The 14,699-nt window shown below is 37.3% G+C and overlaps 1 protein-coding gene and 1 non-coding gene across 2 annotated transcripts in view; both read right to left on the bottom strand.

Moving 5' to 3' along the window:
- Positions 1-7,432: 7,432 nt before the first annotated feature.
- TRNAF-GAA (transfer RNA phenylalanine (anticodon GAA)) lies at positions 7,433-7,505 on the bottom strand. Its single transcript has one exon. It is a non-coding gene; the product is annotated as a tRNA-Phe (tRNA).
- A 4,726-nt stretch (positions 7,506-12,231) lies between these two features.
- LOC107802598 (uncharacterized) overlaps positions 12,232-14,699 on the bottom strand; it is a 32,054-nt gene continuing 29,586 nt past the window's right edge. Inside the window, exons 47-51 of the mRNA XM_016626129.2 lie at positions 14,572-14,676; positions 14,289-14,423; positions 13,801-14,037; positions 12,616-12,717; positions 12,232-12,533 (exon numbers count right to left, since the gene is read on the bottom strand). Of these exons, the coding sequence (XP_016481615.1) occupies positions 12,387-12,533; positions 12,616-12,717; positions 13,801-14,037; positions 14,289-14,423; positions 14,572-14,676 (726 nt within the window). The 3' untranslated portion in view covers positions 12,232-12,386. The remainder of the gene's footprint in view (positions 12,534-12,615; positions 12,718-13,800; positions 14,038-14,288; positions 14,424-14,571; positions 14,677-14,699) is intronic.

Here is a 14,699-nt window from a genome sequence, read left to right on the forward strand (position 1 = left end):
CAAACTCAAAGAAGAACTTAAGCGTCGAGCGGCTTCCCTAATAGTTGAGAAAACTTACGCTATGTACAGTGTGAGGATAAAAACCTTGGAAGAGGCCAAAGCTGGTGTCATTGATTTTGATGTCGAAATTGCTAAGGCCCGTGAGCTTGAGTTACCTGCTAAAAATGGACTCCCAGCGAGGTCTGATGCACCTGGTCGTTCTGGTTCCGGTTCCGAGTTCTCGGGAACTGAAGAAGAATCGGAGGATGATGATGCTGAAGGAAAAATTGGTGAAAATGTTGAGCCATCAGTGGATCCATCTACTTCTCCCGGGGGCGCGGACATTCCTCTTCATCCTGATTCCTGAAATACTGCAGTTTAGCTTTTCTTTTCTTTTTCCAATTCTTGTACCTGTGCCGTTTTGGCATGTTTTTATGAATAAAAATATGTTTTGCTCAAGTATTGTTTGAGTCTTCCTTTCGTTTGAATATTCATGCAAGTCTTTAATTTTTGCATTTTCTTCCTTTTGCTTAAGAATTTTGCGAAGCTTTGATGATTTGCGTCTTATTATGTGAAGCCTTGGGTGTATTCTCCCCGAAAGCATTTTTGGCTCTGGGCATCATCTCTTTTTTGTGAGGGCTTTGATAAGTATTTATGCAAGTTTACCTTTTGCGTCCTTTCGTATACGGCTTCGGGTATCTTTCCCCGAAGGCAGTTTGATTTCGGGCATAAATTCTTTTGAAACCAACCCTTTAACGTGAGGGTTTTTATAAAAGAGGGGTCCTCTTATGTTTACGGTGCTCTTGAAGAGGACGCATCATATTCATTACGATACTAGCATTTGAAGTACTTGTTTAACTTTCAAATGACAAAGTTAATTCATCGTTCAGACAAGAAACAAGATAAAAACAAAAGGATTTTATTTCATTTTATTCCTTATATTTTCAAAAAGTACATAAGCATTTACTATGCTGAAAAGAAATTGCCATTATTTGTGGCTAACTTGTACAACTTGTTTCTACGGGGATGGTCGCACAGTCCTCGGTCCCAATGATGCAATTATGTTTCTGATTGTTTGTTTCCTGATCAACGTGGCAGTCATTGTTGTTGTATCCTCATATAATCCCCCCTAGTGTTCGAATGCGAAGTGTGCGAATTGGAACACTAGAAGTCTTGTATCTTCGAAGATTCCACTAATGAATTGCTAGATAATCCTTAACTTGGTAAAACACTTTACTTCCCCTAAGGAATTTGTGCTATCGAGCGAAAGACTATCTAACAACCCTCTAGTGGTTTGTGCTCGTGAACGGTCGGGTAACCTTTGCTCGATAGCAAACTTAACTTCCCAGTGGGAATTTGCTATAGAACAAAAGATTATCTAATCGCCCCCGAGTGGATCTTTGCTTGTGTGCCTTGCTATTAAAGGTTTTATTGATGTTGTCCTTGTAGCATGCTTTATGTTGTTACCTCGTTAAAAACCTTGCAAGAAAAAATCCAATTGGGAAAAAAACTAAACGAAGGGAAAAAGAGTGCAGCACATACTTTCTGACCGGATAATGTTCATCAGCAATAATATCTTTTGAGGTGCACCATAGTCCAATTGCTAGGAAACTTTCCTCTATTTTGGTTTTTCAACTCGTATTAACCTTTCCCGATGATAGTAGAAACCCGATAGGGGCCTTCCCACATTGGACCTAGCTTCCCCGCGCTCCTGAGTGTTTTGAGTTACTTTCCTTAGGACCAATTCTCCTACATTGAAATAACGAAGGTTGGCTCTTCGATTATAATACCGCTCCATTCTCTACTTTTGAGCGGCCATTCTTACATGCGCCAAGTCCCTACGTTCATCGAGCAGCTCCAAGTTGACTAACATTGCTTCGTTGTTCGATTCTTCATCTGTCTGGAAATATCTCAAGGTGGGTTCCCCTACTTCCACCGGGATTAAAGCTTATGCACTGTACACGAGGGGAAAAAGGGTTTCCCCTATGCTCGACTTGGTCGTAGTTCGGTATGCCCATAGAACTTTGGGTAATTCCTCGGGCCAATTACCCTTAGCTGCTTCCAACCTTTTCTTGAGGTTTTGAATAATCACTTTGTTCGTTGACTCCGCTTGACCGTTTGCGATCGGATGATAGGGTGAATATGTTATGCTCTTTATTTTTAAATCTTCGAGGAACTTTGTAACTTTTGCGCCGATAAACTGTGGCCCATTGTCGCATGTTATCTCTTTTTGTATTCCGAACCTGCAAATTATATTTTCCCACAAGAAATCCACCACTTTGCATTCTACGATCTTCTCACAAGGACCTTCTTCCACCCACTTAAAAAAATAGTCAGTCAAAATTAAAAGAAATCTTACCTTTCCGGCAGCTGGTGGCAGTGGTCCGACGATGTCCATCCCTCATTTCATGAACGACCACGGGAACAGAACCGAATGTAAGGGTTCTGCCGGTTGATGCACCAGTGGTGCGTAGCGTTGACACTTATTACATTTTCGTACGAAATCTTTGGCGCCTTGTTCCATACGGAGCCAATAATATCCTGCCCTTACCAACTTTAGTACTAAGGAATCTGCGCCCGAGTGGTTTCCGCATATTCCTTCGTGAACCTCTCTCATGACATAGTTAGATTCGGATGCCCTTAAGCATCGGGCCAACGAGCCTTGAAAATATTTTCTATACAATTGGCCTCTCTTGAAGTTATATCGCTCTGCTTTGGCGCACAACGCTAAAGATGTTTTGGGGTCTTCGGGTAGCTTCTCGTGCTCGAGATAATCAATGATTTCATTTCTCCATTCCCAGAACAAATTATTCGAATTTACCTTATAATAACCATCTGTATCCAGGACTGAGTTCATCAGTTGTACTACCGTCCCGGACACCGATCCCTTTATTTCCGTCGATGATCCTAGGTTTTCCAATGCGTCTGCTTCTATGTTATCCTTCCTTGGGATATGAGTAATTGACCACTCCCGGAATCGCGTCAACAGAGCCTGAACCTTTACCACGTATTGTTGCATGCGCTCATCTTTAGTCTCGAAGATCCCGTAGACTTGATTTACCACCAGTTGTAAGTCACATTTGATTTCGATGACCTCAGAATCAAGTCCCCGGGCCAACTCGAGCCTTGCAATCAAAGCTTCATACTCTGCTTCATTGTTAGTTAAAGGGACCGTTCTGATGACTTGCCTTACGGTTTCCCCCGAAGGCGTGATTAAGACTATACCGAGTCCGGGCCCTTTTACGTTGGAAGCTTCGTCCGTAAATAAGGTCCAAACCCCCGATATCGATTCTGACACCATTACTGCCTCCTTGGTTGCCAGAGGCAATAATCCTGGACTGAAATCGGCCACAAAGTCAGCCAAGACTTGCGACTTAATTACAGTTCTTGGTTTATATTCTATATCGAATTCACTCATTTCGACGGCCCATTTGGCCAATCTACCCGAGAGCTCGGGTTTATGGAGGATGTTCCGCAAAGGAAAAGTAGTCACCACGGCTATCGGGTAGCATTGGAAGTAGGGCCTCAGCTTCCGAGCGGTGACTACGAGAGCTAAGGCCAGTTTATCCAAATGTGAATAACGAGTTTCTGCTCCCGTTAAAATTTTACTAACATAATAAATGGGAGATTGCGTACCTTCGCCCTCTCGGACTAAAACCGCACTTACCACAACTTTTGAGACTGCCAGATAAACTAGCAACGCTTCACCTTCTTTTGGTTTTGAAAGCAATGGAGGGCTTGACAAGTACTTCTTTAAATCCCTCAAAGCTTGTTGGCACTCTGGGGTCCATTCGAAATTATTTTTCTTTTTGATCAGTGTGAAGAAACGATGACGTTTTTCTGAGGATCGGAAAATGAACTTGCTCAAAGTTGTCTATCTCCCTGTAAGCCTTTGGACTTCCTTCACGTTTGATAGTTGGTCCAGGATATCTTCTATGGCCTTGATCTTATCGGGGTTTACCTCAATTACCCTTTGCGATAAAAAATACCAGAAACCTACCAGAGCTGACCCTGAACGCGTATTTCTCGGAATTAAGTTTCATATTTTGCTTCCTTAGGATGTCAAAAGTTTCTTGTAGATGTTTAAGATAATCACTTGCATTTAAAGACTTAACGAGCATATCGTCTATATAAATTTCCATAGTTTTTCCTATTTTATTTTCTAACATCCTGTTCACGAGCTGTTAATAAGTGGCTCCGGCATTTTTCAACCCGAAGGGCATCACAATGTAGCAATATATACCAAAATTTGTACCGGTTGTGGACATCTGCCCAGGTCGTTGCTTGAAACTCGAGCAGGCTTTCCTTCAATTTCCGAGAAGCGTCTGAACTCCTCGGATTCAATCCCTTGGTGAATTCTCCAGGCGCCCATTCATCCGGGACAGTCGGGAGCAATATTCCCTCCTTCTGGAATTGGGTAACGAACTCTCGTAGCAGCTCAAAATTTTCTTGCGCAATCATGAATTTGTCGGCCTTTCAGGCCTGTACGTTTTTGGCCCCGGCATGAGCCTTGATGAAAGAGTCCGCGAGCATTTCAAAGGACTCAATGGAATGCTCGGGTAACAGCAAATACCACGTCAAGGCTCCCCTCGTGAAGGTTTCTCCAAGTTTCTTTAGCAACACATATTCAATTCGTGAGGGGCTAAATCATTTTCCTTCACCGCCGTTTTGTAGGTTGTAATATGCTCCTGGGGGTCTGAAGTTCCGTTATACTTCGGCACTTCAGGCATTTGAACCGCTTCGGGATTAACTTTGGTGCCGCACTTGGCTTGTATGGAAATTGAGTATACTTTTTCGAGTCCAGACCTTTCAGCACTGGTGGCGCGCCCGGGATCTGGTTCATGCGGGCGTTCACTCCCCTCATAAACCATAAAAGTTCATTCTTGAAAGGATCATTCTCATTGATACCGTATCCGCTCCCCCATGCCCCATCGGAGCCAATTTCACCCATGGGAGTGTTGTTATCGACCCTCTGTGTTGTTTGATTCACGAGAGCCCCGGGAGGAATCAGATTTTGTCTGTTTGCATTAATCGAAGATCCCGACAGCGCCTGCTTCAACTCCATCATAACCTTATCCTGTCGCGTGAGGTGGCCTAGAATGATCGCATGTTACTCTTGCAAGACCCTTACCACGTCAACGACATGTTCCTCATCAGAATCATCGGGAGTTGTCTCCCGAACATATCGAGGATATTGTCTGTCATGCACCGGCATGACGTTATTCCCTTCATTGTGGGTATCACTGATTGAGTCCTCGAAATAAGGCTGATCCCCTCGAATCTCGGGGTTGTGCGTGTTGTTTCCAGTGTTAACTGCCATTTCTTATGATTTTTTCTAAGACAAAATAATCAAAACACGTTAGTAAAAAAGGCAAGGATCAATTTAATTACACGGTTGTCTAGGCCCCACGGTAGGCGTCAAATTATTTACCCGTAAAATGGTACAGTTAAATTTATACGTAGGTTTTAGACAAGTGAATTAATTTGATCCTGAAATAATAAAATAATCGATGAATTATTCAATACTTAGCCTTAGGATGTAGACGAAACAGGAGAAGTCACAGTTCCGGGAACAGAGTTTCAGGGCACAACAACAACGAAATTAAAAGGTAAGAAGATAAGATTGTATTAAGCTTTGTATAGAATGTAGCGTAAGTTTGCAAGAAAATTCGTGTTCCCTTATAATGATAACTTAGCTCATTATTTATAGTTATGTCTAGGGAAGTAGGTCCTAGGATCGTGCCCTTCTTTAATGTCAATTATGAGGGTCATTGATGAAGATGTAACGGTGAACATAAATGCCAAATTCTCTTTAACGGGTATTCGCTTTTAATGCCATGAAATATTCTCTATTAAATGCTATCGGGCGAAGAACATTTATTATGTCTTTGTGAGCGTTATTCTTTCCGGTGACAAATGAAACAGTTGCCTTGAGTCTTTGGCCATTCCATGTCTTGGGTTCCACGTGTCCCTTTTTTGGACGGCCACGTGTCATCGCATATTTACCCAATACAATTGCCCTGCCAAGAAAAAAGTATCTCTATTCGATTGAGAAATTATTGTTATATTACAAGGTTATAACATCTCTCTTGTGTAGTACAAAGTTCAAGCGTATAAAATTAACCAGTTGATAAAGATGTTAAATATTTATCTCGCTTACCAAACCATTAACTATAACCTAAGTTTGGGCCTACAATATTGAGCTTGAACTAAATTGAGGAATTTTCAGAAATCACTACTGTTTAGTGGCTATTAATTTCATATAGCTATTATATACATAATTACTTCCTATAGCTACTATTTACTTGTTACGCGACTGTATTCGATGTATTCGCACTACTGTATTCATGAATACAGTAGTAGAATTCATCTAAAAAATAGGGAAGTCCAGTTGTTCGACTATATTTGTTGTATTCACACTAATGTATTCATGAATACAATAACGAAATTCGCCTAAAAGAATAGGGGAGTCCAGTTGTCTAATAACGGAAAGAGGATCAATTAGCATGTATCACTCTTAATTTAACTCAACAAAATTAATTTTACATAAATTTCGCAACTACCATGTTGTATTCCATGTATCGCACAACTGTATTTATAAATACAGTGAGATAATCAAGAAATATGGTGTATACCGTTCTATTCAATTCGATTGTATACATTGTATTCAATTCACAGATATTCATTATTCACTATTATATATTGTATTCAATTCGACTGTATTCAAACAATAAATAATCACAAAACACAGTGATATTTTGTTGTATTCCAATACAGACCTTCAGAATACATAAATACAAGCGAAAAAATAATGTATTTATACAAAAATATAACATATTTGAGTGTGTTTGTATATAATACAATGTATTTGTATCATTGTATGTGACTAAAATAGCAAAGAAGAGAAGAAAGTCCGCCGGAAATGATATTTTTCGGCCAAGCAAAATAGAGTGTAACCCTCTTCGGAGTTGTTGAATTAGCCATTAAAGACGAAATTTGGAGTTTCTTCCTCAAAACCAAATAATGACGAAAATTTAAAAAAAAAGAGTGAAGAGAAAAAGAATAATGACAGAGTAGTAAGGCGTGAACCGGCCAAAAGATTTACCAATTATCACAAATTTTTGGAGCAAAAACGTTGAGAATCAATTCTGAGAAATTTGCTCCTACAATCTTGCTGAGAGAGAGAGGAAGCAGAAAAATCTTGATGTGATTTGAGAGAGATGTGTGTTAACCGAAAGAAAGAGAGAAAAAAACACAAATATGCTTTAACGGTAGTGTATACCATAAATACCTATTTTGTCTATAAAATATAAAAGATAGTTATAAATAATAATATTTTAAAATAATTTTTATTTATAATAAATATGATGTACTAGTTTTACTAAGGTGAAATGGCCATATAATAAACTGAATGACTAATTAAACTCAGGTTTTGATAAAAGATTTGGAAAAATGCGGTGAGCGTGGATCGAACACGCGACCTTCAGATCTTCAGTCTGACGCTCTCCCAACTGAGCTATCCCCGCTACTCTGACAGTGTAGTGGTACTCTATTTAAAGTTCTATCCATGAGGTATTTAAGAAAGTGTTTTGTGTCCTGGCTATGAATTTCACAAATTTTGAAGCTCAATGCCAATGTCTCCCACCGTTTTCAACACTCTCCAATGCTCTAGGCCCGACAGTTCAAAAAGTTTTTTTTTCTTTTATTTTAGATTTTACAATAAAGTCAAAGACCCATCATCCACAGATTGTAAAAGAGGACGACTTATGCGAACATATTTTATAACATACTAGTAAATCTGTCCGCGGTAAAGAATTGTCCTAAGTAAACTTAAAAAAAAATAAAAAAAATTGTAACTTTAGTTTAGGTAGGAGGAGATCAAAATTTTCATGTATGTATATACATAAAAAGCTGATTCTATAAATAAATTAAGTTACAAATGTAAACATTTTCCTTAGAATTAGAGTTTTAGAAATATGAGTTCAAATTAATGTTAGGTAATCAAGTACTTAAGAAATCACAAGACCAAGTTTAGCCTCAATTATGTAACCAGAGACAACAAACTAAAATTATATAGAATGAGAACAGTGACTTACTAATCTATTATAACTTGGATTGATTTTGGAAACCAACTTGTGGGCATGCTTAATTTTAAAATGGATTTTTTTTTATTTTTAGTCCGGCAGTCGAAAATAATTACAGGGGTAGTCCAAATATCAAAACATATACACTAATTATGTATATATTATTATGTATATTATATTTATATATTTATGCTTAATATACAAAATATATATATTTGCCTGTTATTATTTTTTGGGCGACCCAACTTTGTCCGGCTCTAAATTAGATAGAGTGGAATGGAAATTTTTTGGGCGACCCAACTTTGTCCGGCTCTAAATTAGATAGAGTGGAATGGAATAGAAAGATCAAAGTGCCCTATAATATATCCCATCTCTTAATGATCTCATAATTTTTTCCTAGATTCTAGGTAAAACTAAAGGTGCACTTAAACAGTTATGAATTAATGAAAAATCTGATGCATTAAAAATTTATGCATCACATATTCAAAATTTAGTTAGAAAAAATTAAAGAAGACAAACAAAGCAGCACAGACAAAGAATTATGTGGCAAAAGCATTGCGGCATAGCTAGTCATGGCTGCAAAAATGAGTCTCTCATCTCCTTTTATGTTCTTATTGATCCTCTGGCTTCTTCATTTCAAGATAGGATTTGGTTGTCTATGTGCTTAAAAGACACATAAGTGTGAACATAAAAGAATTTTTCTTTGTGCTTAAAAGACAAGTAAGTGTGAGCATAAAAGGACTTCGATATGAATCCCATAGCCTTAACAAAAAGTTTAAGAGACCATATTAAGAAGTCCCTGAAAATATATTATAAAGTGTACTGCTAAAAACTGAAGTGGCAAAAATGAGAATTCTATTAGTATCAGTATACGTTTTGAACACTAATCAAAATAAATTTGTACTGCTAAAAACTGAAGTGGCAGAAATGAGAATTCTATTAGTATCAGTATACGTTTTGAACACTAATCAAAATAAATTTGTACTGCTAAAAACTGAAGTGGCAGAAATGAGAATTCTATTAGTATCAGTATACGTTTTGAACACTAATCAAAATAAATTTGTACTGCTAAAAACTGAAGTGGCAGAAATGAGAATTCTATTAGTATCAGTATACGTTTTGAACACTAATCAAAATAAATTTGTACTGCTAAAAACTGAAGTGGCAGAAATGAGAATTCTATTAGTATCAGTATATGTTTTGAACACTAATCGAAATAAGTTATTGTAAGACCATATTTTTTTTGTGATAGACAAATGATAACATACCAAATATTAATTCACATTATGCATTAGAATACACCATCAATTACAAAGTGAAATTTAATTTAAAAGGGGGAGGAGAGAGGAATACGAAAAATTCCTCCGTTGAAATTTCAAATAAAAAAGAATACCACAGTAGAGAATTTCACCGTCAAATACACAAAGAAAAATATAAAAATACTTTCAATTCGTTGATTATGTAAAAAGAGATTGTCACCATTTACGGGAAAATACATAAACATAAAGATTAAGCGCGGGCCAACCCCTTTATTTCCCCGGCCCACAGGAAGGCTACGGGAAAATAAACATTTATTCTTGATTAACATTGCTATTTGTTTTTTGAAATTTTGTGATAAAATATATGTTAAGGAACCAATCTAAGAAGCTAATGTAGTAAAAATCAAAGGGAAAAAAGATTATAACATAGTTGCTATCGTCCTTCTCATCCGCATAACACACTTTTTAGTACCATTCGCATTCTCCCCTCACCTCCAGCTTGTAGTATCCTTTTTTTTCCTGTCTCCTTCAATTTTGATGCAAGTTCTTCTTTTGACCCTTTTTTATAACAAGGAAATGATGATAGAGATTTTTGGTTGTCTGATAGGAGTTTTACATGAAACACTAATTTATTCATACAAATTAATGAATTATGATGACGTTTAGATCCCTCTAATAGTAGTACACGAAACGTTAATTTTCTTTAAGGGAGTGTCCTTTTGGCTTTTTAGCATGAATTGAATGAAAAGAGTGAGGGGAGAAAAATGAAACTACACAGCGAACCAGATGATTGGCAGAAAGATGAACGGGAAATCAACAACGGAAAGCTGAATAATGAGAGTTCAATGGGCAAATAAATACTCAAAATGGAGGTAAAAAGGCCTCATAAGTCATAAACTCGTTCAATATGACCTTTTGAACCAAAAGGAGTGACTGTTCATATGGAATCAGAACAAAAGGTTGAAAGGTTGTAACGCTATGAATTACTTAATTTTGTGAAGAGGGAAAATAATGTGGAAATTTTGGGTCGTGACAATATATATATATATATATATATATATATATATATATATATATATATATATATATATAGAGAGAGAGAGAGAGAGAGAGAGAGAGAGAGAGAGAGAGAGAGAGAGAGAGAGAGTGGATGAAATTTGACATTTTGACTCGACACAACTTTAACTTACTAATCTTGAATTAATTGTATTTGATCATTCAAGCAATATAAAAATAGGTGGTAATCACGACCAGAAAATCCTCATTGACAACGAGCAAAAAGTTGCTTTATTACTAAATATTAGTAGTCTGACTCTCCCCATTCATGTAATATCTATAAATATGTACGTATTTAATTTCCTATTTGTTATGCTTTAAAATATTGCAGTATCGAATATAAGTATCATCGCCACAATATTACAAGAGGCCCTTTGTGAAAATTCAGATGTTTCGTAGAATAATTGTATGTCTTACTTTACAACGCATTCCTATAGCAACGTAATAACTGTCAAAGAATTACCTTCTTACCCCGTGCCCTAATAAAATAGATTAGCTTCTAAATTTTATTTTATTGACGGAAGTTTTTATTTTGGGTGAGACACAAGTAACAATAGTTGTGCATATATAATAGACTTCCAACTGCTCAAATATTGTCTATTTGTACTTCTAGCCTACGTAGCTATTTAGTTGTACTTTTTGCAGGTCTGAAGATGAAGACATGAAACACATGCTATTTAGATGCCCTCATTCAAAATCATTATGGGATCAAACTACAACTATCCCCATTATTCATCAAATGAATACACAGGCATAACTGGATTAAGGCTCAATGTATATCCAAAGCAAAGTTCAATAAGTTGGTCTGATGCCATACCCTTTCTTCTCTAGCATACTTGGCTCCACACAAAAGTAAGTTTTTAAAAACAATAAAAGCCCACTGCGAGTAAGCCATATCATCAACGAAAAATACTACTATATACTATATTAAATGGAATCCACCACATACTGGCTTCCTTAAGCGACTACATCCTTTACTTTTGACAAGTGCTTTTGTGGGTCCCCCTTGTCAGCATACCTCTCTCTCTTCTCTCCTACATTTCTAAAGATCCTTCTAATTTTCCCATATACCATTGTAAAAAAGGTACAATAATACCATCATTTTCTATTCCTCTACTCTTCTCTCTTCATAGTCCCTTGTGCTTTCACAAATCCACTTGGTTGACTTACCCCGTAAAAGAAAAAGTTGGGACCTTTGAAAATTTTCAGTTCAGATCTCAATAAACCAGGCCCTAAGGGAATCCTAAAAAAATGAATCTTAAACAAGAAACTCACACAATATCAATTAGCAGTAATCACTGGATAGACGCCAAAGCAATGAAAAAGAAGAAAGATAAGTGGGCACTTAAATTGTTCGATGAGTTCTTAATCTAGCCTTACAAAAGCTCCACCAAAATATCCCAAGCTTATCCATGACCAAGACTGGAACCTTTATACGGCCCAATATTTAAGGTATATTGGGAACATAAATTCAGGAAACACCGAGGAAAAAGAGATAAAGTGTAAGTTAGTATTAATCGATTTTTGAATTTTAACAAATGAGAAACAGGATTATAAAAAGAGAAGGGAAGATAAAATAGAGAAGAGAACGGGCGTTCGAGACAAGAAAGAAAAGAATGAACAAAGATGATTGTAGAACGGAGGGGAGTTTTGGGAATGAAGGTTAAAGAGAGTGTCCTGACAAGCGAGGGCCCAAAACCACTTGTCAAAAGCTGAGGGTTTCTCACACAAGTAATGTTGGTTGTGACTCACCCGAAATAAATTTTTTAGCACAAAGCAACGGCTTAGCCAAAAACATTCTGACAAGCATGCAGCTGATAAAGAAAAAAGCAGAATCTAAAGAAGATGAGTACTTTAGTTTAAGCAGCCATTATAACTAACAGTAGCATCAAGTTAATTCGCTACAATAGCACTAAAATTATTTACGCCGACACTCAGGTCAAGAGAAGAGATGCAGCAAATTACAAATGGATAATACTCCCAGGATACATAGACAAGAAAAATTCATCTAATGGATATCAGGTATTCCACCTGACACCACGCTCTCATCCACAGGTTTAGGGCCACCACATGATCTTGAGACAGACTCAAACAGTTTCTCTATCTCTGGAGCACATCTTGTAAATGGTCGACTCCAAAAGTTGTACCTAGGATTCTGTTGAACAAGAAGAAATACTGTGTTGAGAAGACACTAAAAGGAATGAAGGTTGCAAGAGCATAAATAAAACACAAATTACCTTTATAAGCTCAATGAACGTGATCAGGAGACCCCACGGATGAGGTCGATTCACAATCAGGCGTTCTAATAGGACTCTGGTTATCTGCTCTTGGATCATCTCCTGCTCCATTTTCAGTAAATTCATGACTAAGAACGATCCAAAATATAACTAAACATATCAAATTTCTAAGCAGTCTTTACACTGTGCATATAGCAGTCTCAATCTGCTAATAGCCAGGCCATATCATAAACTCTTAGAAAACAAACATCTTCTCCGTTTCCAATATACACTATAACCTAATTTCCAATATACTAACCTAGTAAGGAAATTTTAACAGATCAAGACCTCGAACCAAAAATGAAGAATCTACAAATTGGACCAACAGTTGAATTTAATATCCTCATCAGGCCATCATTGGCCTGTGAATTTAAAAAACATTCCGATAGGAGAAACAAAATTATTATGGTAATATTTTCCGCGTTTTAAGAAAATACTATTATAGTTATACTCATTTAGCATTGCAAAAAATTAATTACTCAGTTACAAAAAATATGGACGAGGTCCATAGACAAGGAATACAACCAAATCAAACACCCATGAGACACATTCTCCTGGAGTGCAATAATGCAGCCAGTGAAGAAAAGCATAAACAGAATAACAAAGCTTTCGTCCTTTTTTGGAAAAGGGGGAGGGATCTCTTTAATGTTTGGGGATCTGGGAGAACTTAAACAACGGAGGCTTTCAGCTTTTTGCGCCGGTTTTGCTCTTGCAGCTATATACATTGTGTGTGTGCGCGCGCGCGCACGTAAGTACACGCATAAATATAATGCACACATACGCTATCTCTGTCACATTTTGTGACATTTTTACCATTTGGGGAATCAAATAGGTTTTTCTTTGACCACGATTTTTCAAACAATATTTTCAATATTTTGATTAAATAACTATTGTGGCTTATGTTAGTTTTTATGCAGTTCTCAAACATGTAAATTAGCATGCATAAATACCTCTAACTCCAAACCTTGCCCTGTAAATATTGTGTGGGGGTGGGGGTGGGGGAGTGCGTGTTTGTATTTTGTGCACGTGTATAAATAAATACAGACCACCACCTAATAACGATGCACATCATCATAAAGCAAAAAAGATCAACAAGTGAAAACCACAAATATAAATTGGAACAGTAAATGACAAGTACTAGAGCACCTGATTTGATTCCGCAAATAGGTAGAGCAGAATAAAGGAGAAATAATGCGTGTGATTGTTTGGGTAGCGCAATTGATTAGCGACTGCATTCAAAAACAAGTAACGCCCCTCCGTGTCCAAGTCCATTATTAAAGTCTGGAAAATATCCAGAGCAGCACCAACCAAGAATACTGCAAATGGAACACTACTGGGCATCGACTGTGCATGAGGAGTTTTTGCCTGCAGCTGCTGGATAGCCTACAGCGACACACCAAAGGTAATAAGTATAGGGTAATGGAAATGCACAAAAGCAAAACATGCCATGCTGCTACAAAAGAAGAAAAGCTTAACAAAAAGTTGGTAGGCAAATCACAGAAGCCTGCATTAAATGTAATGAGACAGCACCCAGTTTGACTTCTCTAGCACACAAATTCCTCCAGGGGAGAATATTTATTGAGTACCATAAAGGGTAAGGACAAGGCAAGAAAGCAATTGAATCATGACTTTACCTGCATTCCAACATAGAGTACAAGGGAGTTGATAAGGGGTACATTGTAGCGTGTCCCAGCCTTGGCGGCTTCACTTGGAGAGAGCAGCAACTTCTGCTTCAATTCACTCACGAATGGAGATCCTTGTTGCCTTGTCTGCAATCAATCAGGACAGTATAATATAAGATGAGCAGACAGGAAAGCAATATGTATAATAATATCATTCATTCTCCTACTCCTCTCACCCATATGTCACAAATGCCATGTACGATGAAGAACAATTATTTGACTATGTTAGGATTACCTTCAGATATTCATCTACATCACCCTTGATCTGCTTTGCTTTAAGAGCTGCATCAACTTCAGAAAGAATGCGAGGGGATTGACTAATCTCTGCAAGTAGATCAATCTAGACAACCAAAAAAGAGTTCA

The sequence above is a fragment of the Nicotiana tabacum genome, chromosome 19, assembly GCF_000715075.1.
Source record: "Nicotiana tabacum cultivar K326 chromosome 19, ASM71507v2, whole genome shotgun sequence".
Taxonomy (NCBI): domain Eukaryota; kingdom Viridiplantae; phylum Streptophyta; class Magnoliopsida; order Solanales; family Solanaceae; genus Nicotiana; species Nicotiana tabacum.